The following is a 27439-nucleotide window of genomic DNA, read 5'->3' on the forward strand; positions in this document are numbered from 1 at the left end:
AATAATAGAATATTTTCAGAAGTCTGATTTGTTTATTTTCAAGTGAGCAAATTAAATTTGATGAGTTTTTATCTATTTGTTTTGGTCATGGCACATCAAAATATAATCCTAACACTGCAGGGAATCCAGTTGTGTTATGACATGTCATATCCTGTTACATCAAAGAGTAAATGCAGCTATACTTTTTTGCTTATACCAATGCCTTTTGGTAAAAGGCATTAGTTTTCATTGCTTTGAGATACTGGTTGTAATATAAAGGCTCATAGAAGCTGGAGGAGCTGATTTATTATTAGAGGAAATGCCGAGGTAATTAATATTTCCCTCCTAACTCTGATCTGCCTTCACACCTCCCTGTCCTCTGACTGTGGGAAACCAGTGCAGCGAAACTCTACATGAGATTTTATGGGAGGTGGAGTTAACATTCTTTTTAATAAAATTCCCAAGTAAGTTAATTTTCACCACTCAGACACATTCTCTTCCCAATTTCATTCACATGCATTCTCATACCCACATACAAGCATCAAAGTGTCTGTATTTAAGTAGTTTGGTCAGAGTCACTTGTGTGTGACATAGAAGATGGACAAAAGATGCCACCCACCAAGTTCTCAGTACGTTTTTTTGCTTCATCTTGGCTGACAACAACAAACTGTTTTTTAGACACATCTTTTAATCATTTAGGACCCAAAAGGTAGGATGATCCTTATGATTCATGATTCATAATTTTGTTTACTTTCTTCTCTGCAAGTTTTAGGCAAGTTTGGTGCCTGTTGTCTCTGCTTACTCATTTTTTACGTTCTTAGGACAATGCCATTCTTGGGCTCACAGGGAAAGGAATGACGTGTTATGCACTGTGTCTGTGTTGACATCCTTTGTTGTTGAGCACATGGTCTTCTGCTGCCAAGTCATCATACCATTGTTTCACCAGAGTGCAGACCTTCTGGTTTTGACAATTTTGACAATTTGACAATTCAGTTTTACTGCTGTGAATGTATTGTTGGTTATCAATCCAGATCATATTTTTAACCTCATTCTGGTGTTTCTTCTTGTGCTTACCTACACATTTCCATTCATAGATCATTCACACCAGCCTTAAGACTCTATGTATTGGCAGAGAACAAGGGAAAAGCTGTGTTTTATGAGGCGTACATACACTTAAAGCTACAATTCCAAGTTTTCCAATGTTTTATACTTTTACAATAGAGACAGAAGCTTCCACATCATATTCTTACAATTAATGAAGTATTCTAGGATCACACAGTCACCACAAGGATGGAAGTACTCCCTCTTAAAAGAGTGGTATAACTTTCCCCTAATTGCCATCTCCCTTTAATATAAAATTTTCACTACTATCCAGCTGGGCTGAGTAATTTGATTCAGCAGAAGTACTGCCTTTATATACTTTTTTTTTTTTCTTTTCCTTTAAATATAAATATATGTTATTTTATGTTAGAGATATATAACATAAACTGTGAACTATTTTTGGTGAAAGTTACAGGTCCATACTGCAGAAATAATGAATGACATTTGTTCTAGTCATCTGCTCAGTGAAGCACAAATATTTTCAGATAGCATGTTCTTATGAGGATCAATAAGATCATAACCATAAAAATGAGAGAAATATGATTAATTATATGCTTCATTAAGTAAAGCTAAGTATTAATGTTATGGTGCAGTTGCAGTCAGATGATTTCTTCATTTCTTTCACTAATGTTTCTTCACATAACAGAAGTATATAAGACATTTACAGAACTTTCTAATATATCTAAAATTCAGATTAAGAGATAAAAATAAACCCAGCCATCCTCCCAGCTGATGACAGCTTTTGGCACTGCCTGGTCTGAAGATTCGGAAATATGAATTCAATTCCTGACTCTACCATGGCTTCTGAGACTACATGGGACATCATTTCAAAGACTGCAGTTGCCTAAACTTAGGCACTTTGTAGGATTTCTGATGCCCAGGGCTACCCTGCCTGTCCCCAGCTCAACTCCACAAGGACACAGGGCTGCCTGCATAACTGCTGCTATTAGGAGGTTGTCCTTGGTATCTTAGGGTATGCCAAATGGCACCAGACATCTGGATTGAACCCATAATTTCACTCTGTTTCCTGTTCAAGTATTACTTTATTTCCTAGGTTTTCCGTCTTTTCTGTTGAAGAATCTTCTTTTGACTGAAGAATCTGAAATACTGAATAATTGTTACAGAATTCACTAGACAGTTTTATACTTTTTAATAGAGAATTTTTATTATGGTAATTGTTACTGGAAAATGCAATTGGTTCTCTTGGGGAAAAAAACCAACCAAACAAACAACATGAGTAAAACTGGTGCTAAAATAAGTGAAAATTACCGTATTAACTAGTGGAGAAGTGAGCCTACCTGGCACAAAGCTATTGTGATTTAGGGTTTTATTTTGACAACACTAAGTGAAGAGTTAATGATTCAGTGCCTGTATGCTTGCACTTAACTACTTCATCCTGGCTCTGAGGTACATCCAGGGGCAGCAACAGATAAATTCAAAAGGATCAGTAGGTGTTGAATTAAATATGAGGGTGACCAATGTAGCCAGTACAGGCATTAATGTGTATGGTATATTCTGTGTTACATTACTTTGGTTTTACTTAGCTAATTTTACTTTCCTATTTTTTCTTTTAAATGCACTACAGATCTCTATCCTGGTCACCCAGACATTTGTACAGGTGTATGAAAAGCTGACGCTTCACCTAGATGCACAGAGAACCTACTTTGTTTAGCTTCTCAGACAGCATAAAATATGACTTAGGTTTGTAAAAAGCATTTGAATTGAATCTTTCTGTTGAAATGAGCAGCAGTTGCCAATGCATCAACATTTAAGTTGATAAATAGATATTAATTTGCAAAGCCAAAAAGGGCTTATGTGTTGAACTTCGTATATTAGGCATAAATAGTCATCACACTATACTCAGGATTCCCTTGTACTAAAGTCTGTGTGCAACTAAAACCTGTCTCAGACAAGACCATGCTCTGCTCTGAAGACTCCAAGACATGAGCAGCCCATGCCAACATCACTAGAAAGTTTGTTCCAATATTCATCTTCCTTGTTGGAAACGCTGTTTCGTTTCTCAGATGAATGTGGCAGTATCAGCTTTTCTCCATGGTTCTTGCTTTGTATTTCTCCGGTAGTTTGAGAACCCTCATTGAGAGGAGGTAGTTCAGATCCTGTTGAAATTGAAATACTTCTTCGTTTTGTTTTTGTGTGTGTGTTTTGTTGTTGTTGTTTGGTTTTGTTTGTTTGGTTTGGGTTTTTTGTTTGTTTTTGTTTGTTTCTTTGTTGTTTTGTTGTTGTTTTTCTTCCAATAGACTGAGCAGAGATCTTTCCAGTTCTTTCCACATGCCCTTTCTCTGCCCTTTGAATTCTCTCTTTGTAACTTTTTGGGACTCTTCCAAGTTTTTAAAAATCTCTTTAAACATGGATATCACAGGAAGCTGCAGGACTTTAATGTCCACCTCATCATTTCTCTAAACATTCCTACTCATTTCTGTTCCTACTTGCTTCTCTACTGTTATATGCATATGAGGATGGTATTAGCCCTTCTCACTGCAGTGTTTCATTTGAAATTTTTAGTGAGTTCCCTGCCTGTTGTCTTGCTCTAATTGGAGCCACAGTCCACTTTTATTAGATTTGGACAATAATAAGCAACCTATTATGAAAATATAGTAGACAATCAGTGTTTTGCTTCACATTTATATTAGGTTTCTCTAACTGCAGTTGTCACAACTGTCCCAGTCTTATGACATTCTCATATTCAATAAAAATAAAAATTAAAAAATAAAAATCAGTGATCCAATAATACTTTTACTAACATTTTTTAGCATATTGGGGAAGGCTAATGAAGCCTGTTGACTTAGGAATATTTCTCCCAGATAGATGTTGTTTAATATTCTCTTATGTTAATAATATAATAGCAAATTCTTTATCATAGTCCTGTAATAAAGAAAGAAAATTCTGTTTCTATTTAAATACAGAGAGAAATATTTGTTTCATTTGCTGTATTGCTCTAACTCAGAGATCCTGCATTATGCTGAGATTTTTCATATTTCTAGTACACTTTTAAAACTTCTTATTTTTCATCCTGTTACAGGTTTTTTTCTTTCATTTTATGTCCATTTTATTCACAGCAAAGTTTCTCATTTATATTGGTTGCTATCTATTTCATTTTACTTTCTTTGGCTGTGCAGCCTTCTCATTCCTGTCTCGTAGCATCTCTCCACCATTAGACCTGGAGGGACTTCTCTCTTACTGTGGAGAAATGTTGTTTGACTATCAGATCAGTTCTTCATACAGGACATTCAAATTCATATTTTTATATCTGAAATTTTGTTTCACCATTTCTGATTAATACTGACTTTATGATATATTTATTATATTCATTTGAGAAACTTCTTCTGATGTGCCAAATTTTGTTTAGGGCTTAACTCAGTTTTCCCTTTGTGAACATCATCTGATGATATTCAATTAGTCTACAAATATGAACCAGCCTCCTCTGCAATGATTACTTACCCTTTTTCATCACAGAGACATTTCCATGTAGTAGTGCCTTTTTTGTTAGAAAAGGATCTTGTAGGTTTTTTGGGAACTCTGACAACAGTTCCATGAGTAGTCCTAAACTGAAGTTCTTACAACCACACAGTTTTATTTCCAGGCATGGTAAGAAATAATTCATCCTGGTGTCCAGTTTGATTTGGGTTCATTTGAGTTATAATGGACCCGCACTAGTAATTGGTCACAGTTTACTTTATTGCTGCATTCATATTTCACATTAAATCTTACAGTTATTTGATTTATTGATAATTCTAAACAAAGAAACAGTATCCACAACATTATCTTTTTCTCTCCTTTGCCTCTCCTTCATCACAGTTTTTTTTCTTCACAGGAGATTAATGTTTAAAACATTCTGTAATATATTTAAATGTTCATTAACACAGATTGTGATGAATGAAGATCTATAGTGTCAGAGCCATTGCAACATGTGATTTTTTTTTTTTTTTTGTAATTTAGTGTTTTCTGTTAAATCTGAATTGATGACCAACACTTTCCAGTGAATCTGCTTAATCTGGATAGTTAAATCAATATTTTATCATGTTGGCCAATTCAGTTGGGCTGGACTTCTTTGATTAGAGATTTTCCTTTTTCCCTTTGCTCTATGATTGCTATATTCTTGAATTTTATTCTCCTCTATGGAGGCAATTATATTCAGATCTAAAAGGGCCTACAAGCAAGAGCAGCACATTTTGTTGCTGCTCTTGCACATAACTTTGAGAATCTGGGATTCATTGGAATGAAACTAAGACACTTTGAAGGCAATTTGAATATTACATTCAACAGAACGCTGTTGCTTATAATGTTTTGGCCTTTCCTTTTGTTTGGACGCCTTCAGACAAATGCAAAGAACCTTTGCAAGAAGGAAGAATGTAATGAAACATTGTAAAGCAGTTTTTCACAGGCTAGCACAAAGAGAAGATAGATATTATAGGAGTTAACAGCCATTGGGCTGAGTACTTGCATGCGAAGAACTGCAGCTGTCCAATCTGGTGTCAGATACAAGTCAATATTATTTGGGTACAATGGATTACTTGAGACAAACAAATAATTTATATTTTGAGGATCTATATGGCATAAAAAAGGAGAGGAATGGTCATCTCAGAAAGATGTATGTAAAAATTCTATGTGGTAAACTCTGTTTACTCTATATTAATAGATTATTCATTACCTTTTTATTTGACTTGTGTAAAGGCTTTACAGGCATGACCAGTCTCTGCATTCTATAAATCACAATGACTATAGAAGAAAGATTATACAGAATTATTTTCTCAGTGAAATCAGCACAGATTGCTTACTATTCTCTGCTAAAATGAATACAAGTATTTGTATCTCCACAAATAATTTTCCAACACCAATATCCAGTTGTATATTTTGCTTTTCAATGGTTGAGCTATTCTCAAATCTAATCTATATGTTACTAATAAAAAATAGATAATGCAAATAAAAATGATCTGACACAAGCTTAGCTATAGTAAGTAAATGTAAACAATGCATTCCACCTACCTGGAAGGAGTATATGGGAAAGTATATATGCTTGTTTTCTTCCTCTTTTATTTTGGTTTGTGGTATAGCTGTTATTGTTTCCCAGTCTAACACAGAAGTTAAAGTAGAATCAAACCTCTGTAGTTGCAAGTTATTAATTTTTAATATTTTATATATGTCAAATGCATATATGTAAATTTGTAATTGCTGAATATCGCTTGCAGAAGTGGGGATGAATACTCTCATAATAAGCCTGCGTCATTGTTACTGAGCATTTTAATTTGTATAGGTAATAATATTTTTTTTTAAAAAAATGCACAATCTGGGGTACAAAATTATTCTGGACATTTAGATTGCTGGAAATGATGGCTCCAAGACTTTGGAGCTTCCAGTACTTTCTAATTTAAATTATTAGTAGAGTATTTGGCCATCAGTAAAACAAGGAATTCCACTTATAGCATTCTACAAGTTTTGTTTCTCCTTTCGTCTTCTGTCAGTGCTGCCTCCCAGTTTCCAATGTCAAGCTGCACTGTTGCATCATAAGAAGTCCACAAATTAGAACAGTAAAATTGCTGCTTTGCTTTTCTGCATCCTACAGCTCAGTGCTTTGCCAGATACTCCTACTGCTTGTTCCCTTCATCCCAGTCCATCCTCCCATATTATCTCATTCTCTTCCACTCTCTGGCTCTACGTAGCAGGTAAGATAGGACAAAAGTCACTGGTATGTATAATTTGCTTCTTTTAAGCCCAGTCAACTAATTAGCTAAGGAATGATCTTCTCTGCTGTGGAAATGTTATTCAAGGTTGAAAAGTGAAATTCTGACTGGGAAACATCTATTATTCTTCTCCTTAACATTTCTGTATTCTTGTCTGCATTTGTTGGTACTTTTCCCTTCTTCCAGGCCAGATTTGCCCATCAGTTTTCTGTTCAACATATTTTCCTTTTTTATTAGTCTTTGGACAAATAATTATCAAAAATTTTATTTCGCCTCTCTTTTTTGCACCCTTTTTTCTTAAACATTGATTATAGCATCTAAACTCTGTCTTTGACCACTGTTTTATGGTTTCCTTGACCTTACCCTCACTTGTCATTATCCGTCCTTCTTTCTCTAACATTTCGGAGTGTATTCTTTTCTACTTTTCCTCCATTTTGTTTTTTCTCATTCCTCTTTCTTTCATTTCTCCCCATTTCCCTCTCTTATTATTAATTACCTTTTGATAGCTATGTCCTTGCTACTTTATTCTTCCTTTGCCTGTCCACCTTCCCTCTCATTCAGGCTTCTTGTCTTGATCTCAGAACTGACAAGTCTGTGTCCCTGTGGAGAGAACCCTCCATGGTACCCTGACCACTCTTCTGAGAAGTCCTGCCTTGGACTCATACAAGCGTTTGCTCTGGAGAATTCTTTGGTCTCTTCCTTCTTCCTGCTCCTCCCGGAGCATTTCACTACAGTAACAGGAATGAAAGTGCCAAACCAGTTAAACCGCTGAGCTGGGATGGCTTTGTCTGGAGAAGAGATGTAGAACAGAAACAGGGTGTTGTTACAGTCAGGAGAGGAACTCTTTGCAGGTTGCCAGTTGGTTTTATGTACAACTAGTTTATCAGTTGCATGAGACCCTGGAGGAATTATCTTCATCCTTTACTCTATGAATTAGTCTGCAGTAATTGCAGAGTATGCTAAGTACAGTTTTTGCACGTCAGCTGCTCCATGCACTGCAGCAGACAACCAGCAGTAATGGGCCTTTATCTCCCTTCCCTGTTCAGCTGTGTACTGTGCTGCTCCCTGCCCTGTGCCGGGGTCTGCTTCTTCAGGCGACAGTATGGGATATGTAGGTGAGACTTCAGCACGAGGCTGCAGGATTAAAGACTTGGGAAGGAAAGTGTTGTGTCTGTCCTCAATGCACTGTGGATTAGGGCACATCCCATAGAGTTGAGTTGATGCTGAGCTTTTCAAATGAGGGGAGCCATACCTACACTTTTCTGCACATCACTAGGGTACCCTGTTTAACACAAGAATGAGAGAACTGAAGAAGGCAACCCTGCCTGGACACTGTGCTGTCCATCTATTTGTCTGTCTATCCCATGGTGTGCACTTCACACTGCAGAGGTCTGGAGATGCTCTCAGTTGCGACCGCAGCCACTGCTTTCTGCTTTGTTTTGCTCATAAGAAACCTTGTTGTCATTACAGGCCATGGTATCTGCTCATGTGGCCGATGCATTTGCCAGGACGGGTGGTTTGGAAAGATGTGCCAACATTCAAGGAAGTGCAACATGACGGAGGAGGAGAGCAGGAGTCTCTGCGAGTCAGCGGATGGCATATTATGCTCGGGGAAGGGTAAGAACTGGCAGCTGAGCTGCCTCATGTCAGTGCCCTGGCAGAGGAAAATGGTCATGTTCTGGAAGATTAATGTGCATGGCAGTGGGTTGTTGTTCAGAAACCCTTTCTTACAAAGGCACCTATTATTAAAAGGATGTTATATTTGTCTGTTTAATGCACTTACATCCATTTTGTCAAACACCCACCACAGCAGCATCGCTCTCCTATGCAATTTGTTAATAGTATATAATTTCCTGCATGTGTTTATCTGATGGTCTGCATTGAACAGCTGTACATTCTAAACTAACCATTAGTGCTTCGTCCAATTTGAAGGACAGGGGCACTACTTGCAGCATCACTGCAGTGGGCAAGTTGGCAAATGTAATGTCTCAGACAACTGTAAGTGGAGGAGAGTGTTTAACCGCAACATTTGGTATGCTTAATTGTCCTTCCCCCAACAAAAGGAAAGGTAGACATCTGCAACCCACCCCCCACACCCCCAAATCCCACAGACTGTGTCATTTACTAATTTTTATTCAGGTGGTTACATCAGCTTCAGTCCAGCTATAAAAAAATTGCCACAGGGAGGAATAAAATTTAGAAAGTCTTGATGATTATCTGAAATTGTTCTCTAAGGTTCTTACCTTGTAGCCTTTCAGGCTAGGAAATTACATTACTGGAAAGAGGGCTTTTTAGCTTCCTCATAGTGCAAACTGCCTGTTTTTGTATATAATATGTCTGAAAGAGAACAGACAAAAAAGTGGGTGGTGGGACTGGCTGGAGGTTATTATAGAATGCATCCACTCTGGAGTGGATGTGCCATTTCCTCTGCTTGCATATCCCTTACACAGACAGGGGAGAAATCTTCTAGCTAGAAAAAAACACAGTTAGGCACCTTCTACATCAGGCAGATTTCCCATTGTTCATTTGGTAATCTTAATTTCAGTGCAAAGGAAATTTAAATGGGAATTCCAGCCTGGCCTTCTTCCACCTGTATGATCACATTTTATAATTCTTCCCCACTGCACAGTTTTATTTTTTTTTTCCACCCAGTCATCTCGATGTCATAGAAAATAAGGAAGTTGCGCTGTTTCTCTATTGTTTCCAAAAGATGTGGCTATCTTTAAGTTACTGTATGTTTAAGAGGATACTGAGTTACTGGAAAAATGGCGTTACTGTGTTTTACTGCAGAAGTTAATTTTTCTTCTCACATCTTGATCCCCCTGTGATTTTTTCCTGTAAACCTTGAAGGCGAGCAAATATGCTTAAAATCAATAAAATGCACTATATAGTATTCCAAATAAATATAAACATCAAAAATTATGTTGAATTTAAAGATATTTGTATAATCTGCTACCTTTTTGTAAGGATGGCTGAGAGCCATTTATTCCCACCAGTGGGTTTTACTCTGAGAACAATTAGCTTTGAGCACGTATATCAAGACAACAATTTACTTTGAGGCTTTGGGACAAGATAATCTGGCAGGAATTTGCAGAGACCGGGAGGACTTTTTCCCCTCTGTTGGCTGTGCCCCCTTGGGGGGTGGTTTTGGATCTGATCACTGACATGGGCTGGAGCCACCTGAAATTTGCCCCAGGTTGTAACCAGCTGCAGGCAAGTAGCGCTTTTAAACCTGGCTGCATGAACAGAAGCTTCAAACGTCCACATTTTCTAAGTAGTGCACTGTGGAACAGCATTTATGTTCTATGTGAGTTACAAACCTGAACCTAAATCCATATTCAGTAACACTGGTGGGATTTATTTTTTTAAAGATTCTTTGGCCTACCAGCGCAAGTAAGCTTCCCCTGTGATGGAAGCTTACCCTGAGGACAGTCAATATAATAATGGTCTGTCAAATTTGATGCTATAGCAGCCTCGTCATTGCAACAGCTGGTCACATATAGGTACTTGTCTCAGCAGAGAAATACATACGTAGGATAACTTCCAGAAGTGTGTGGTGAGTGAACATCCAAGGAGGCTACTATCTCCTGCTGCTTCTCTGAGCAGGATTTGAATCACAGGAAAAGACAAAAAGACAGTCAAATTGCTTGTAGCTTTTGTATCTTTTGTTTCTATGCCTAGCTTTTTTTTTTTTTTTTTAATCCAAATATTTTCTTGATGCTTAGATTAGTATCTGGAAATCATGACTTTACTGGGTACCCATGCTTTAAAATGTTGCTTGTAGCTATTGTGACCAGCACTATCCAGAGGCCAAACTGACACATTGTTCTTTCTGTTTTACTATATTGAGCAATAAGTAACCATTAACCATTATTGATCAAATAAAAGGGAATTTCAAGCCTGAGGACTAATGCTAGGTTTTCCGTCTTTGCTGGAAACCCTGCCAAGATATGCAAGCACTATAATGGATTGAGGGACTTTGAGTTTCTGTATGTTTGATTTAATAGACCCTAAGGAGTCCTGGTTTTCAGCAGGTAACTGCTGAACACTTTCAGAAAATTACACTCTGTTAATATAAGCCAAGTTGGACATCCGCATTCCTGGGCTGTTTTCAAAATCTTGGCTCGCTGACTATGCCACCTGTAGCAAAAACTCTTCCGAAGGAAAACAGCAACACCCACCATGCTGCTGCCTCCCTGGCAGTAAATGCAGGGCTGCAGATGGCTACTGTAATGGCGCAGGACGCAGGCTGGGTAATGAGCCAAATCCCATCTGAGAGGATCTGGCCAGGATCCCAGGGAACACCCTGCAACTCATTAGACTCATTTTAATTAAACTGAGGAGCCTCCCAGAGCAGCATGGTCTGTTCAGGGAAAAGGCTTGATACATTCATTCTTCCTAACAGATTTTACATTATGGAGCCTGATCTTCCTTGGTTGACTTGGTGTTAAATTTGCTGTATCTTCTGCAAAATAGTTTTAAACGTCGTGAGCATCTACCAGTAGCATCAGTAGCAGCATCAGTGCTTGCTTATGCAGAATCAGTTCAGGTTTCTTATAATGTCATGGTCTTATTAACTGCTTTAATTTCACTAAAATTCTCATACTGTTCATCATTCTTTTCAGCTAGTTCCTATAAACAGAGACATTAGGTTTAAATTACCACCAAGTATGTTTCAGTGTATCTCTTATACAGCAACCATGCAATATGTGTGCTATCCTCCACCGCCACTTCATACAATGACATTTTTTATCCTTGTAGGGAATGTCAGTATTTTCTGGGCCCAGTAAGCGATACTCAGAACTCATGGAAAAAGTAGATGCTTAACCAAATACTCCCATCCCCAAATGTCACTAGCTCTCCCTGTATATATTTACAGATTCCATATGTTACAAGAAAAAAAACATTTCTCTTAAGCAATGAGCTAATTTTTGTCAGCTTACGATAAAGACTAAATTACTTACATTATTGATTAAAAAAAAAAGATGCTCTGCTGAGGCTATTCTCAAGTTTTAAAGAATTTAGTTTCAGTATTTATGGGAAAAAAACAGGGGAAGAATGGTTGCTATTGACAGACGTTGGATTTTTACTATGGATTTTATTCAGAGGTCACTGAAAGGAATGGATAGATGGATGGCATCATTTTATACACTTTGGATCATGCCTGTTAAGTAACCCATGAATTCTGTTTAGCCTATATTCTGATACAAGCCAAGCTTCTGTCTATGTATTTTTCTTTTATATTGCGTTAAACACATTGATGACTTTGTACTGGAATCATTCTGGAAATATTGCTGGAGGGTGGGATTTTCAACAGCATTTAACTATACATGTTATAACTAACATTTGTAAGCATATTCTGTTAAAGTTTAACAGCTTCTTTGGTGACTCTTTTTTTAAACTCCGCCTCACATAGTTGGAAACTATATGTGTATTCTTTGCTATAATTTATTTGTTTTTTGAGATGTTTGGATTGATTTGTGCTGTAACCAGTTCTTAGGCCCAAGTCCACAAAAGGATCTTTGCTCAACAGTTACTAAGCACCGCACTTTGTTGTTTTACTCTCTGAACTCTGTACAGGGTCAGGCAGCTGAGGATGAGCTGAGGGAACTGGGGCTGTTTAACCTGGAGAAAAGGAGGCTGAGGGGAGACCTTATTGCTGTCTACAACTACCTGAAAGGAGGTTGTAGCATGGAGGAGGTTGATCTCTTCTCTCAAGTAACAAGTGATAGGATGAGAGGAAATGGCCTCAAGTTGCACCAGGGGAGGTTTGGATTCAATATGAGGAACAATTTATCACAGAAAGGGTTGTCAGGCATTGGAACAGGCTGCCCAGGGAAGTGGTGGAGTCACCATCCCTGGAGGTGTTTAAAAGACATGTAGATGAGGTTCTTAGGGACATGGTTTAGTGCCAGAGTTAGACTATGGTTGGACTTGATGATCTGAACGGTCTCTTCCAGCCTAAATGATTCTGATTCTATGTACACACCAGCTCCCTTGAGCCAGGAGCAAGTGCCATCTCCTAGTGGCATTTCTAGAGGCAGGAAAGCCTCTCTCACACCCTACTCATGCTTCCAGACACATCAGTGCCTGGGGGCAACTGTCCCTCTCCAGGATTCGGAGCCATGAATCTTCTCCTGAAGGTAGGGATGTCTCTGAATCTTCCCTTAAAGGGAGGTTTCTCATGCTCAGTGGATTATGGCATCATCCAAATGTCACCATGAAGTCCCTTCTTTGCCTATGGGGTTGTCACTTGACGGTCCTGAGGAGAAGGAGAGTGGCTTATCCCAACAAGGGCATTGGGGTACTCTTTGGGAATGAGCAAACTGCTGAACCCCCATTATGTGCACAAGCTCCCTCTGACCTAGAGCAAATATTTAGTAACTCCATGGGAGGTGGAGCAGCTTCATTTGTGGTGATGAGGATTTTGGGGATCTAAATGTTAGTCTTAGGCACCTCTGGTCTTTTGTGGACTCTTCCCTAAAGGTTTTAGATGAGGGGAGACATTTTCGTCCTGGGGATGATTTTATTGCCTTCACTAACAGTGGGTCAGTGACAATTTGAGCTTTTCTAGTAAAAAAAAAGGAACAGTTACTGACAAGAGTAGCTCTGATTGCAGGTCTCTGGAACCAAAAGAAACTTCAAAATGTGAGTCCTGATTAAGTGAAATAACAAAATCAAAGCTTTAGTAGTAATGTCCTGCCATACTGTAGCTCACCCAAAAAGAACCCTTTTATTCAAAAAGCTTTTAGCTTGATTATTTTCTTTTATACAATAGCTTCTTAGGCAGCAATTTTGTGCATAAGCGCATGTGTCTGTGTGCACGTGTGTGTCTGGGGATGTTATTTTCTAGTCTGAAAATGCCAGTGCTTTTTGACTGCGAGTAATGATTTTTGTGATTTCAGGTTCCTGCCACTGTGGAAAGTGCATCTGTTCACCACAGGAATGGTACATTTCGGGCGATTTCTGTGAATGCGATGACAGAGACTGTGACAAACACGATGGTCTCATTTGCACAGGTGCAGTACAGGCTAACACTTAATTGCTCTGAGAAACAAACTGTGTTGATGGGAATTATGTTAGACAAAGCCCAACTTCATCTTTCTCCATAGACGGAGGAAGTGCATTTGCTGGTTATTCAAACCTGCTACAATTTTTTCTTTGTGCAGCGTGATAATCAACTTAAGGTTTCAAAACAACAGTTGAACTATGAGTATGAATTTAAATAAGTAAGCCAGCCATGAAATTCATCAACAATTTTTACTGTAATAGGCTACAAGTTACTGCTTTTTGGTAAAGGATGTACAGTGTCAGCATTGTGATTGTGAGATTTCTTCAACTTTTCTTCTCTTACTGGACTTTCTATGTGTATAGTGCACTTAAGCCATAGACAAAATGCACTTGTCAGATGATATTTGGTAGGTGAGAGGCATAGCTGTGTGGCAATCAGACAATTCTCAGTGGGAGGCTGAAATACCTGACAGTATTTCCTGTGATGTGATGGCTAGTGATTAAAGTGGCTTCACCTTAACATTGGCTGAGAGTTCCGGTGGCAGATGTGGCTAGAAATGGGCAGGCTGCCAACAGACCCTCATGACAAATCGAGTGACAAGAAGCAAAGTGGGAATTGCCAAAATAACTCACTGGCTGCTTCCTGTTACAAATCTTTATTTTAGAAAAATTATTGCTGAGAAATTACGGAGGAAATCTGCAAGCTGGTTAGAGTGAGAGTGGGAGGGCTGATAGTGGTAAATGGTGTCTTCCAGCTAGGCCTGCTAGCAAGGGTCCTTTTCCAGGGGCAAGTAGCCAGCAGAGAAGCAACAGGAGCCTTATCTTCAGCTGCAGCAGCTGTTCATAGATCTTCATAAAGTCAGTAGGAAGAGGAGCTCACACTGTAGACCCAGGCTGTAGAGGTGTCATGCTGAGCATCCAAGAGTTGTGAACAACATTGAAATAAAATTAAAATATGTGTCTCAGTACTTAACGTTTCACCAGGGCGAAATAGGGCTAACACAGTTTTCATCTAATAAAGAGTTTGAGATATTTATTTGTATAGCACTTCTGAGAATTTAGGTTTAAAACTTTTCACGTTCAAAGCGATGTTTTTATTGCTGTTCTGTTTGTAACTTTTTATGTCTTTTACTTTCTGCACAATTGTTAAAAGTAATCTTGTTTTTCCTTGAACCTTGAGGTGCAGTGTGCCTCAACAGCTAGGTAAAAATAGTGGTGACATAATTACAATATTTGCAATTCTGCTGGTGGGATTACTGGTGGGAATGCCATTAATGCTTTGTAAGTGTGGGTTTGGGGTGGCTTCTTAATGCAATGCTACAGTAATTGCTTCCTTCCAAAGGAAAAAAAAAAATAGGGTGGTGGTGGGAACAATAAAGGAACAATGCAATTACTTTGGCGTGGCTTTTTACTTTCGATAAAACACATTTTAGTGTAGTACATTTCAATTATGATAATTGCCCTTTATTCATTCTGTTCTAGGCAATGGTGTTTGTAACTGTGGAAACTGTGAGTGCTGGGAAGGATGGAATGGAAACGCTTGTGAAATCTGGCTGGGGAGAGAATACCCTTAACAAAGGACATCAAAGACTGAGTTGTTTGGGGTTTTGTTGTTGCTGTTGTTGTTTTTCTTTAGGCTGCTAGAACATTTATTTTCAGAAGTATTCAGAGTGTAGGTGTGGGTGTGCATTCACACACATGTACATGGGTGTAAATACTCTAGAACACTCCCTGGAGGGTCTGCTCCTTAAAGAAATGTGTGGCAATACTAAAAGAAAAGAAAAAAGTTAACAATTCCTTTGGAGTGGGACAGTCCAGGCTTTGAAAGATGAAGTCATATAATACTGCCCGTGTGGAAGTTCTCCAGAGTTTTTTGGTGAATTCAGTGGGACTGCGATCATACCTGTAATGCCTGCTTCTTAAGCAACCTATAGAAAAATGTGTTAGAAAACCCTTTTTTTTTTTTTTTTTTTAACATCATTTACTTGGTTGTCACCTCTCTATATCACTATGCATCAGTATTTCTGTAGAGGAGTAGCGCTGGTTGAATATTTGTCAAATAATTCATTTGATTCATTTTACGGTGTTTGACAAATACAGTATTTGGTCCTTTTTTCTTTCTGACAATCCTGATTATGCACCAGCTCATAAACTGAGAGAAGCTGTAAAGAAGTTTATGGAAACATTAATGATTTTTAATCTGGCCAAATAATTGTATGTATTTGTACAAGTGAGATCCAATTACCTGACAGCCATAGGCTGAAGACCCAAAATGTTTGAACAGACCCTTGTCCACAAGAGAACTTGGTTTCTATGGTTAATGTGTCAGCAATTTGGTTATCTAGTCTACGTAGTATGATACTTTAAAATACATAACCTATAGGAATATAAGGAATGAAACTAATAAAGATATGAATGTATGATTAAGTATTCTGAATATATATCCTGCAATTCATATGTACTGTTATCATATTGCTCTATGTATGTACAGTTGCCTAGTCCTCTTTAAAGTAAAGCAAATGAAAATTTGTTATACCAGCAACTTTTAGGGTGACAATTCTGTATGCCGTTAGAAATCACTTTTTGGAACAGATTGCACTGTCACACATGATATTAATTGCAGGTAACTGCTTTTATAGAAGTGGGGAGCCTGAAGGTCAACTGACTTTAAAAATCAGCTATGCTGTGCAGTAGCCTGGTCTCAGCCAAAGATGTTCAGACAATGGCAACAAAGTAATTAAAGTTTTAATACACTAAATACAAACAAAGCAGTGGTATGAACAAAAAGTTTATTTTTATTTTCCAATGGTGAAATGCTGCTCAGTGTGAAATTCACATTGAGTTATGAACAATGCACAACTATTGGGACTTCCCTAACTTATTTACATATGTCTCTTTTTTTTTTTTTTTTTTTTTTTTGTTAATACATGTAGATTTGGCAGCCCTTGAATTCTTTAGAGCAAAAAAAATACATACATTTTAGTTTCAAAATGTTTACATTTTGTGAAACCATGGCTGAGCGAGAAATTGCTTAAATGGTTGGAAAAGATTTCTTTTTAATACCAAACTCTAACATTGTGGTTTGGGTGCCAAGGTCCTGATTTTTGAAGAGGTACATGACTAAGAAATAAGGGAACTATATCTCAACGAAAAAGGTATTTTCATTATTAGTCTAGAAATTAGTTTTATTTTAGAAAGGAAAACTTTGAAATAGGAAAATACAGTGGTACAGAAGATGTAATAGAATGCAAAAGAAATGAATGAATTTATTTAATCACTTTTATTATCCCCAATTCTTATGTAGCTTTCTCTTTCTCTTACTTTTTTGTTTTTCCTTAACCTGGATTCTTTCTTCCTCAAAATGAAGCTTGTGAAACCCGTGTTCTCAGGGAGTGTAATCACCAAACATTCATGCATATCTTCCACAGAAGTTATGCAGATAAGTAATGAGACATACATCCCAAGGCTGCTAGCTGCTCCCTTTTTAGATAAACAAAATATCAGGCAGAGTTCTAAAAGGTATTGATACAGTATAAAGAATCTTCAAAGTAAAACTCATCTTCAAATTATAGTTTGTATTTTATACTTATAACCCTTAAACTCTGTAGACCTTAACAGGAATATTTTCTTAAATTTTGATATATATGCATTTTGTCAACCCTGGTGCCTGCAGAGCACACACTGTTGGTTTTATTTATATTTATGAATACCGCTGGCCTGAATCATCTTATGCATTGTTCTTGGGGTTTTTTTCTGCATATACATTTGTCTGCTGAATCAGAGTGTAAACAATGAAAGATACAAAGTTTTCCTTAATTTCCTTCCATTTACATTTAGTACTGTAATAAGAAAATACTAATCAAAACTCTTATCTAGGTTCCGTAGATGCTTTTAACTCTCTTCATGGCATGATAAGCAGATTTATATATACTGTAGATCAGCTGTAATATTTCAGGTACTCATTCACAGACAAAAGAATGATTCTTTAGAGGGTTGCAATGTCATATTTGATGTATTTAACTTTGTAATTTGCTTTCATTTTAAATTTATCTACTGAAAGAGTGTAAGATGATTCTTATCTCTATTTAGAATTAAAAAAAAAAAAATCAATTGCAACATTTTGGCTACTGCATGGGTCACATAGCCATAGTATTTCAAAAAGTGTTATCCAAGTTGTTTGTTTACGTACATATGGAAAAACATTAGAATACTCTAAGACTGCTGCTGTCAGTGGTTCATTAGGATATAAATTATTGAACAAAATTGTGCTATCACTACAAACCTTAAAGCATTAACTAAGAGTTCTAAAAATATAATGTATACATAAATCCCTTTCCAATTTTTTTCTCTGTCTTATAATGTTGCTTGAACATTCCCCTCACTCTTCATGCTGAAGTAACTGGTGATGTAACTCCCAGCAGATGTTTTGTGGCTCAGTTCCTCACCAAAAAAAATGAGATCAGAAGGAATAAGGTTATTATTTCACATATGTAAAAATAATAGCTGTATTAATAAATTGTGATTTTACACCTCATTCTCTGTGATGGGAATTCCAGATACGTAAACTATAAAAGTAGGAAGAGGTGTAAGGGAGTGAAACATCCTGCTTGATTCTCCATATCTAGTGACTGTAGAAACTTGCTTCCTGGCCTGTGGCAAAAGGCAGTTCTAGGTGGCAAAACCAAATTGGATTAATGGGGATTTTGTACTGGCTAGATTGATAAACAAAAGATACTTTAGCCTTGCTTTCTTCTTAGGAGAGAAAGAACAAAATCCAGAAGTGTGCTAAATGCTTCGACAATAGACTTGCAGGATTATGCGAATTGTATATCGTATATCTGTAATATCACCTATAAAGCAGCTGTGGATTGAGATCCTTCTATATATTATTAATTTACTTATGATCTTTTTTTTCCTGGCCATACTCTCTTTTAGAAACATGTAGAAGTAAGTTTAATCATATAGCTGCTCTGACATTTCTGATGCACTGCCCCTGCATCTTTACAGAATGACATCTTATTTTGTAGCTAAATGATACTGGGATGAAGAAAGCTAAGTTGAATGTTTCTGTGACTAGGTAATAGGACAAAAATTTTATAACATCTTTAAAAATAAGTCATAGCATTTGCGTTAGTCATCACAAAAAACACCCTGTTATTAGACATTTAAAATGCATTGCATGGAATATGCGTTTATCTAAAAGGGCATTTAAAAGAAAGATAACCTCCTTACTTAGCCTAACTTTACTTGCATTCCAATTTGAATGGAGTTGGATAATTTCTTCTTCATACTGATAAAGAGATGGATTGGCAAGACACATTTATAATGCATGGACCAAACCACCTCCTTTCATACCTCATTGCTCATGGTGGTTTTAAACCAAGAGAAAGAGTTTCCCTATATATATAAGAAAAAGAGTTCTTAGTGTTGTTTCAGGTATACGCCATAGTCCAAGTGAATTACTTTAATTTATATTTGGATAGGAGGGGGTTTGCTAAGAACCAGCCTGACTCTACACAAGTTAAAGTTTATGAAAATGAAAGTATATTAAAAATTATTGGAGACTGGCTAAAAAATGCAGCAAATTAAGCAAAAGCTGTGTTATGTGAACTACAAAGCACTTAAAAGCTATAGACACCTTTCTATAGGCTCTTCACATGAGCAATCTCATAAGGATTCTTGTGCATTTATAAAAGTTTTGAAGTACAACAAAATGATGCTTTGTTGAAGTAGTTCATATCTACGTAAAACTGGATTTCTAAAACTGTGCAGGTGTGACTGATTTCGTTAAATAGAACTGTAGCTGAACTACAGATTAAAAAAAGGAAAGGAAAGAGAAAATTACTATGTGCAGTGTTAACATATGAAATGGTAAAATGAGGTTGGATTGCTGTGCAAACAGTCTCTCAGAGATTAGATAAAACCTTGAAGAAGAACGAAACACAAAGCAAGCATGCAAAAGATCTGGAATGCTGCAGATTCACAGACAGCTGGACATATAAGTACAAAAAACCCAATCTGTAAATACAAATTGATTCCATCAGGTTTACTGTACAGTACTTTAGTAGTAACAGACAGTTAAAAACAGCTTTCACTTAACAGCAATGTTAGTTTTAGAGGGAAGAAAATGGTGAAGTCTCATCCTGGAGAACAGCAAGAGAGGTATTATATTAAGGAGCTAAAATTTTCTTTGGCATGGTAAAAGGGGAGAACTGAGTTTGCCAAACTATTTACATGAAGTTTCACCATCCTGTGGCCAGTGCAATGGTGTTTTGCACAGTCTACTTCTCACATAAACTTTTTTTGTTGTTTTCCAGTATGCCTTCATATAAATGTTTTATTCATGTGGAATCTGTGTATACAACAAATAAGAATAAACACAAACTGTACAATGCAGACAACCTCTTTGCATATATGTATGTAAATTTAGTAATACAGACCAACAGTTCTTTGACAGACAAAACCTACTACATGCAGTTGATCCTTGCCATCCTCTTCCCATGCAACAAGTGAGACAAGTGACAAAATTAACAGAAGAAAAGAAAAAACCACAAAGACCCCTTTGCTGTGTTGAAACAGATTGTAGAAAAAATATTTTTAGGACACCTAGTCATTGGATTAAATGCACATATGGATTTAGCCCATAGAAACAAAAACAGAAAATAATTTTTAAAATACTGTATTTCCCATATATACTAACTGCTTACAAAAATGATATCTGGCCTTAATTATAGCCCCCCCAACAGGTTCACAGATTGTAATTACTTGGGATAAAAAGTTTAATGTTGAAAACATTACTTATGTAGCATTGGGCCATGAACCAGAACCTCCTTGCATGGCTCAGCCAGATCTTCAGCCCCATTTCTCCCCAGACTCTTACACTAGGAGGGAAAAAGATGGCTGGATGGGACAAGAACACGTTTTCCCTCCTCATGAACTCTTATGAGGTTCAGGTGAGAGAGAGAATGCCACCTTCAGCTGTATTATTTTACTCAAAATTTTGTGAAGTGCTCCTCTTCTAATTGTAGGAAGGCCTGGGACCTCCTCTATGGCCAGCAGATAGCACAATGTTGAGGCTGCTGCCTCTCATGGGTCCTCCAGATGCAGGGCAAGCTCCCAGTCACCATGTGAGTTGCTTTGGTTTTGTTTTTTTTTTTTTTCTCAGGAATGGTGCACAAATCCCCCTGGACCAGGTGGGGTGAAAAGGGTGCACCGAAGTTTCTATGAAGTATTTTCCCCATGCACACATATTGAGTGCTTGTGGGCAAGGGCACAGTCTAAGTCAAAGTTTCCTTGTGTTTTTATCACAGTATTAAAGCAGGTTTGTATTTTTTTCTCTACATGGAGAGTGGGCTTCATGCTTAACTTACTCCCTCCCTAGAAAGACCCAACATCAAGTATTAGCTTCCTGTTCTCATATTACATTTATAAACAAGGAAGTCTGGCCTATGAAAAAAAAAATCTAGAATTTAGCAGCTTTACAGTAACCCCCTTAAAGAGTGCACTAAATGTTGCATATAAAAACTGAACACATTGGAAAACTACCATGAAGAGTTCATTCAGACTGAATCAGTTGTTTAGCTGAGCAGACAGGGTGTCGAAATAACCAGTGGTCTCTGCTAGGGACTTCAGCACAAAGATGTGATAAAACAAATTGCCAGAAATACAGTGCTAAAAAAGGAATGCATTATTTCCTTTTTTTGTCTTCGAATATCAAGGTAACAGCAAGGGGCCAAGAGAGCCTCGCCACACAGTTTTCCAAACTGAGGTGCAGTTTGGTTCTTGTTGCCCTTTCTGAGAAACAAATACCTTCTTAAGCACAGAGAGTGTATCCACAATGTTAGTCTTCTGAAAGCCTGTGACTAAGTGTGCAACACTTCAGTGGCATCTCTGTGGCATTCTCTAAATCTTCCTCACTACTCCTAACATTGGTTTAATTGTTCACAAGTGGCAAACTCAAAGGGTTGGTGTTGTTCCCGGTAACATGATCCAAGGCTTCAATTTCATGATGTTTTTGATTTCTTCTAGGTTCATGTAGGAGAAAGTACAGTGTACAGAGATCAAGGCAAGGCACCTTCAATCTAGCAATTTGGTGGGCATATTATCCAAGGAAGCTGGGTGGAGGTATGTACTGGGATATCAGTGAGATACATAGGACCGGACTTCGCATGCTTAGCTAAAAATAAAAATAAAGTTTTGTAATATATCCAGTTTTAAAACTTTTTTTTTTTTTTTTAAAACACCAGAAATATTAAACTATAATTTGTAACTACCCTTTGCATTGGTGCTGCAAAAAAGAACACAACAACATCCTTGCCCATGCTTTGCTAAGTACGTGTGGGTTTCAGCCAAAAATAACAATGGCATTAAGTTCAGTTCCTTAAAAACAGGAAAGGATTATATTTGAAATGGATTTAGGTAGCGCAATTCCGGCTAGTCTTTTTTTTTCTTTTTTTTTTTTTTAAATTGGTGGTGTGTGGTTTTCTTTTTCAAACCATGAAGATTCAGTAGATGAAAAATGAGCCTTAATTCAGGCCTACAAGGCCTATAAAATTATTTGGACCCACTTTTCCAAAAATGAGCGGGTCTTGCTCGCTGGGCAAGGCAAATGTTACCATTACCAGTAAGCCTGTGATATGTATAAAACACACGCACAAAAAGAAACTATAGGGGGATGCCAAACACTTGGTTCAGAAAACTTCCTGGTGGTTGTGTTTGACACTCTTCCCTCCACTATAATGCCAACCTCAGAAGCACAGTATCTGTTACTAAAGAGTATTCACATTTAATCAATATTGTAAGCCAGAAACAATAATCCTATTCTTTATAGATATAATTTGTAATAAGAGATTTTGAAGGCTTCCTGATTCCCTGATTGCTTTCAAATCTATGCCACTGGCAACACTTAAGTTCTAGAGAAACACAATCCCTGCAAAAGGTCACAGACAGTGGAGCGAGCAGCCTTATAAAAAAGGGAAGAAGAGAAATCCATAATAGCACAGGTTTACAGCATCTAACTAGAAATTACTTGATTATTTGTGTGCTACAAAATAGAACTTAAACACATGGATTTTGCTGAAACTGGACTCAAAAAGGGATTATGGGCAATTGTCAGCAGGCAAGGTATCAAGTGTACTTGTGAAGTATGTCATTCACATGAAGTGTCACAGTCACAGAAAAGATATTAAAAAGGCATTCCAATATCTGGTAGGGCATTCCATGGTCTGAGTTTAGCTGGTTCATCCAGGTGTCTTCTCGCTGTGGGTGGAGCTACATGTTGAGATTTATCTGCTTGCAACAACTCAGTTCAGAAACAGAAACAGGCAAGTCTGCGACTGGCCACAAGCTGCTCCACAGACACTGCAGAGGGGAAGTCTGGCAAGGATAAATTGCTCAACTGTACTCGGGACTCAGTAAGTCATAACACCTGCGACGATCTGGCTATGTTGTCTTACTCTTGTTAACTGGTTTGCCGCCATTCATTATTGCAGATGCACTTGTGCTTTTACTTGGAGTTACCCCAGCCTTTGGCACCGTTTCTCCAATATCATGCAAAGATGGTTCTCGATACATGGCAACTGAGGGGGAAAAAAAAAAAAAAAAAGAAAAACAAAAAGGAGAGACATTTTTAAGAAAGTATCTCATTTAAGAGCTCATCTCAAATAGGATTAATTTTCTACAATAACCGATGTTGTAATATTAGCCATGTATGTCTTGCACATGAGGGAAACTATTTTGACAGACACTTGTTTCGCATGACTGATAGCTTTGCTTGACCCTCCAAATTTCTCACTTCTTCCACATCTGACTTACAAACACAGTAGGAAACGGTATGCATGCTTATTTAATGGAAACCGTAGAAGCCTTGGAAATGAAAATCTACTCTTCTGTCTTTGCGTGAGACAGACACACAAAAATGTTCATATTTATATATACATATATATATATATATACAAACATATGTGTATATATATACACACACCCCTTAAACAAATATTCTGCAGTTTTTAGAAGTAAAATATGATGAGGTAAGACAGATGGTGTTTGACAAATGGGATTATATGATACAGTTGTCTAGACTTAAGAGTTCTTTTTCAGTCCTATGTTGCAAGACTACACTTGGGACCAGTTCTAGAAAGTTTGCACGTCTCTCTTCCAAATCTGAGGAGCCTGGCCGTTATCTCTTCAGGTGTGTACTGAAGAAATGCCCAGGACATGGCTGCAGAGAGTACACAAGAGGTTTGGGGCTTTTTCTTCCTCCTTTCAAAAACATATGTAGTAGCCACTGATATCTGCTGAATGTGAAATTGCAGAAAACTCCAAATTAAACTATCAAGTGAATTCAAAGTTTGCCTCTGGGTATCGGTCCCTTTCTAACCACATTAAATCCTTTGAGGAAAATACATGTGTTCAATTACCCAGCACCAGCATTAAGCTGCCTTAATGATTAATGCTCTTGGATAATTCAATTTCATTTTCCATGTCACCGAATCAGGTAATATTTCCACTTATACCTAACTGCAGTAGCATTTATTTATATCAGAGCAACATTAAAAGAGATGTCAAAGCAGTCAAAGGAATTAATCATCACACTATGATTTCAGGACTGGCTGTGTGCCGCCATAGAGAGCACAATCCCTTCATCCCTTGGCTAATTAGGGTAGGAGGCAGAAGCATCGAAGTACTGACCTTGATCTTCAATAGTGTGAAGTTTCATAATAAATATGAAGGGCCCGATAGCATCATTAGCTAATCAAATACTTGTTCTAATATTTTCAATAATATAATCTAAATCCTTTTATGGCTTCTGAAAGTCTGAAGTTTATAGAATCATACGACGGTTTGGGTTGGTAGAAACCTTAAAGATCATCCAGTCCCAACCCCTCTGCCATGGACAGGGACACCTTTCACTAGACCAAGTTACTCAAAGCTCTGTTCAGTCTGGCCTTAAACAATTCCAGGGTTGGAATATCCACAGCTTCTCTGGGCAGCCTGTTTCAGTGCCTCACCACTCTCACGGTGAAGAATTTCTTCTATCTAATCTAAAACTAACCTTTTTTTCAGTTTAAAGCCATTACACCTTGTACTATCACTACATGCCCTTGTAAAAAGTCCCTCTCCAGCTTTCTTGTAGGTCTCCTTTAGGTACTGGAAGGCTGCTATAAGGTCTCCGTGGAGCCTTCTCTTCTCCAGGCTGAACAAGCCCAACTCTCTCAGCCTGTCTTCATAGGAGAGGCATTCCAGCTCTCTGATCATCTTCATGGTCCTCCTCTGGACTCGCCCCAACAGGTCCGTGTCCTTCTTATATTGGGGTGAAAGAGCTGGACGCAGGACTCCAGGTGGGGTCTCACAGCAGTGGAGTAGAGGGGGAGAATCAACTCCCTCAACCTACTGGTCACACTTCTTTTGATGCAGCCTGGGTTACGTTCGGCTTTCTGGGCTGCAAGTGCACATTGCTGGGTCATGTCAAGCTTCTCATCAACCAACACCCCGAAGTCCTTCTCCTCAGGGCTGCTCTCAATACATTCTCCACCCAGCCTGTATTTGTGCTTGGGATTGCCCCAACTCATGTGCAGGACCTTGCACCTGGCCTTGTTGAACTTCATGAGGTTCACATGGGCCCACCTCTCAAACCTGTCAAGGTCCCTCAGGATGACATCCCTTCCCTCCAGAGTGTTGACTGCACCACACAGTTTCATGTCATTGGCAAACTTCCTGAGTGCGCACTCGGTCCCACTGTCCATGTCGCTGATAAAGATGTTAAACAGCACCGGTCCCAATACCGGTCACTGGTCTCCCCTTGGAAATTGAGCCATTGACTGCAGCTCTATGAGTGTGACTACCTGGCCAATTCCTTATCTACCCAGTGGTCCATCTGTCAAATCCATCACTCTCCAATTTAGAGACAAGGATGTCATACGGGACAGTGTCAAAAGCTTTGCACTATCCCACATGACACCCTTGTATCCAAATTGATCGTCGTCCCTACAGTACATAAAGCTGGTGATGATCTATGTCTTCAGAACGCCCCTATAACTGTGTTTAGGACACTTTTGCTGGTTAATTAAAAGAGCTTGATTAAATAACACCATGACCTACAGAAATATTAAGTCAAATAGCATAAGATCAAACTACAAAGTAAGTGATTATATAGGAGAGCCCTCATATTTGATGACTCACATAGGCAATGTAAAGCAAGTTATTTCTAAGCCTTGCCAAAGCCATTTTGATAGAGTCTGACCATCCAAACATCAATGAAAACAGTAACTTCTTTCCTAATCCATATGAATTGTTGTTGCTTTTAAAAATGCATTGGCTTTCCCTCCCTGCATTTCTTAGAATTCAATATAAAGGGATTGACATATAAAATATCAACATTGTTGACAGCTGATGAAAATACTGTAAGCTTTTGAAAGATGATGAAAGCACAAAGGCATCAACCTGAGTTCAAACATGAAGTTAAAACACAGGATTATGCAGATTCTTTCCTTATGACGAAACCCTGAAGCATTTAAAAAACTGATCCTTTAGTCAAAAATTTCAAGTTAAAATGTTAGAAGAAATGGGCCTGCTAACTAAAGCATTGCTCAGATATATGTTTTCATATGTTAAGTAACAATATAATTTTCAGAATGACTGAGGCTGTGTATAGCAATAATATCAGTGAAACTTGGAATGCCATTAGGACAAGAATCAAAAAGCAGTATAGGTTTATAAAGGCCTGTAGAACACATAGGGAAACTAAAAAGTTCCGATATATAAGTGAACGTATTTTTCAGAGAACATGTGACATCATATTAGTGTACAAGGTTAGTATGAGTTTTATTTGCTTCTGTCTTGGTTTAAAGGCCAACTTACACAAGTTCTGTGAATTACATCAACTGTCTAAGTGATACAGTATGATTTATTTTACAGGGAGACCTTTGTGTTTTGTATTAGAAAGCTTTTACTTTGAAATGCTGACATTTCATCCATTCCCTTTTATAACTCCCAATTATCCTACAATATCCATTATTTCATTCTGCTTAATGAAAGGACTGTTTTCTCACTGCAAGACTCACAACAGCTTTTGTCCCTACCGAGAGAATATTTTAAAACCAGCCCAATGCACTTCCACAAAGTATTTATTTTCTTCAAAAATGACCTCTTAATTCCTGAAAAAAAATGTTTTTACATATGCCCTTTCTAGCATTACTATGCTGAAGCATGGAACTGCTCCATGAATCCTGGGGACTGTCATTTGGAATGGCCCCTGTGCGGGGCACGCACATTCACAAAAGGTATTTTAGAAACCATTCCCTCTTCTTCTTGTCACATTTATAGGAGGATCTGCCAGTGATGGACTGAACCTCACCTTCTAATGGCTTGGGTAGAAAATGAGCTGCTGGTTTTGTTTTCTTCACTCTGTTTCCTTTCATGACCTGCCCTTCTTTGTTCAGCCCCAAGAACCAGGCTCTCCCGGACTCCTGTTGTCTGTAGAGCATGGATGAGTAGATTACATAATAATTTTCAAAAACAGACTCCTTGAATTTGCACTCCGGTGTAAAAAGTTCCTGTGGAGGGAAAAGTAAATGTTAAATAATATCTCTAAAGTGTGTCTTCTGTTTGGTTATCTTACAAATACCTGTTGATAAGCTTAATATATGACT

At 37.8% G+C, this 27439-nt stretch overlaps 2 protein-coding genes across 8 annotated transcripts in view; one reads left to right on the top strand and one right to left on the bottom strand.

Moving 5' to 3' along the window:
• Nucleotides 1-16332, top strand: part of ITGBL1 (integrin subunit beta like 1) — a 142477-nt gene extending 126145 nt beyond the window's left edge. The window contains exons 9-11 of the mRNA XM_021280694.2: nucleotides 8250-8396; nucleotides 13685-13798; nucleotides 15273-16332. Of these exons, the coding sequence (XP_021136369.1) occupies nucleotides 8250-8396; nucleotides 13685-13798; nucleotides 15273-15364 (353 nt within the window). The 3' untranslated portion in view covers nucleotides 15365-16332. The remainder of the gene's footprint in view (nucleotides 1-8249; nucleotides 8397-13684; nucleotides 13799-15272) is intronic.
• A 233-nt stretch (nucleotides 16333-16565) lies between these two features.
• FGF14 (fibroblast growth factor 14) overlaps nucleotides 16566-27439 on the bottom strand; it is a 417171-nt gene continuing 406297 nt past the window's right edge. For all 7 annotated transcript variants that reach the window (XM_065057919.1, XM_065057898.1, XM_065057946.1 and 4 more), the window contains 2 exons: nucleotides 27145-27343; nucleotides 16566-23368 (listed from right to left, as the gene is read on the bottom strand). In XM_065057919.1, the coding sequence (XP_064913991.1) occupies nucleotides 23232-23368; nucleotides 27145-27343 (336 nt within the window). In that variant the 3' untranslated portion in view covers nucleotides 16566-23231. The remainder of the gene's footprint in view (nucleotides 23369-27144; nucleotides 27344-27439) is intronic.

The sequence above is a fragment of the Columba livia genome, chromosome 1 (genome assembly GCF_036013475.1).
Source record: "Columba livia isolate bColLiv1 breed racing homer chromosome 1, bColLiv1.pat.W.v2, whole genome shotgun sequence".
In the NCBI taxonomy this organism is placed as follows: domain Eukaryota; kingdom Metazoa; phylum Chordata; class Aves; order Columbiformes; family Columbidae; genus Columba; species Columba livia.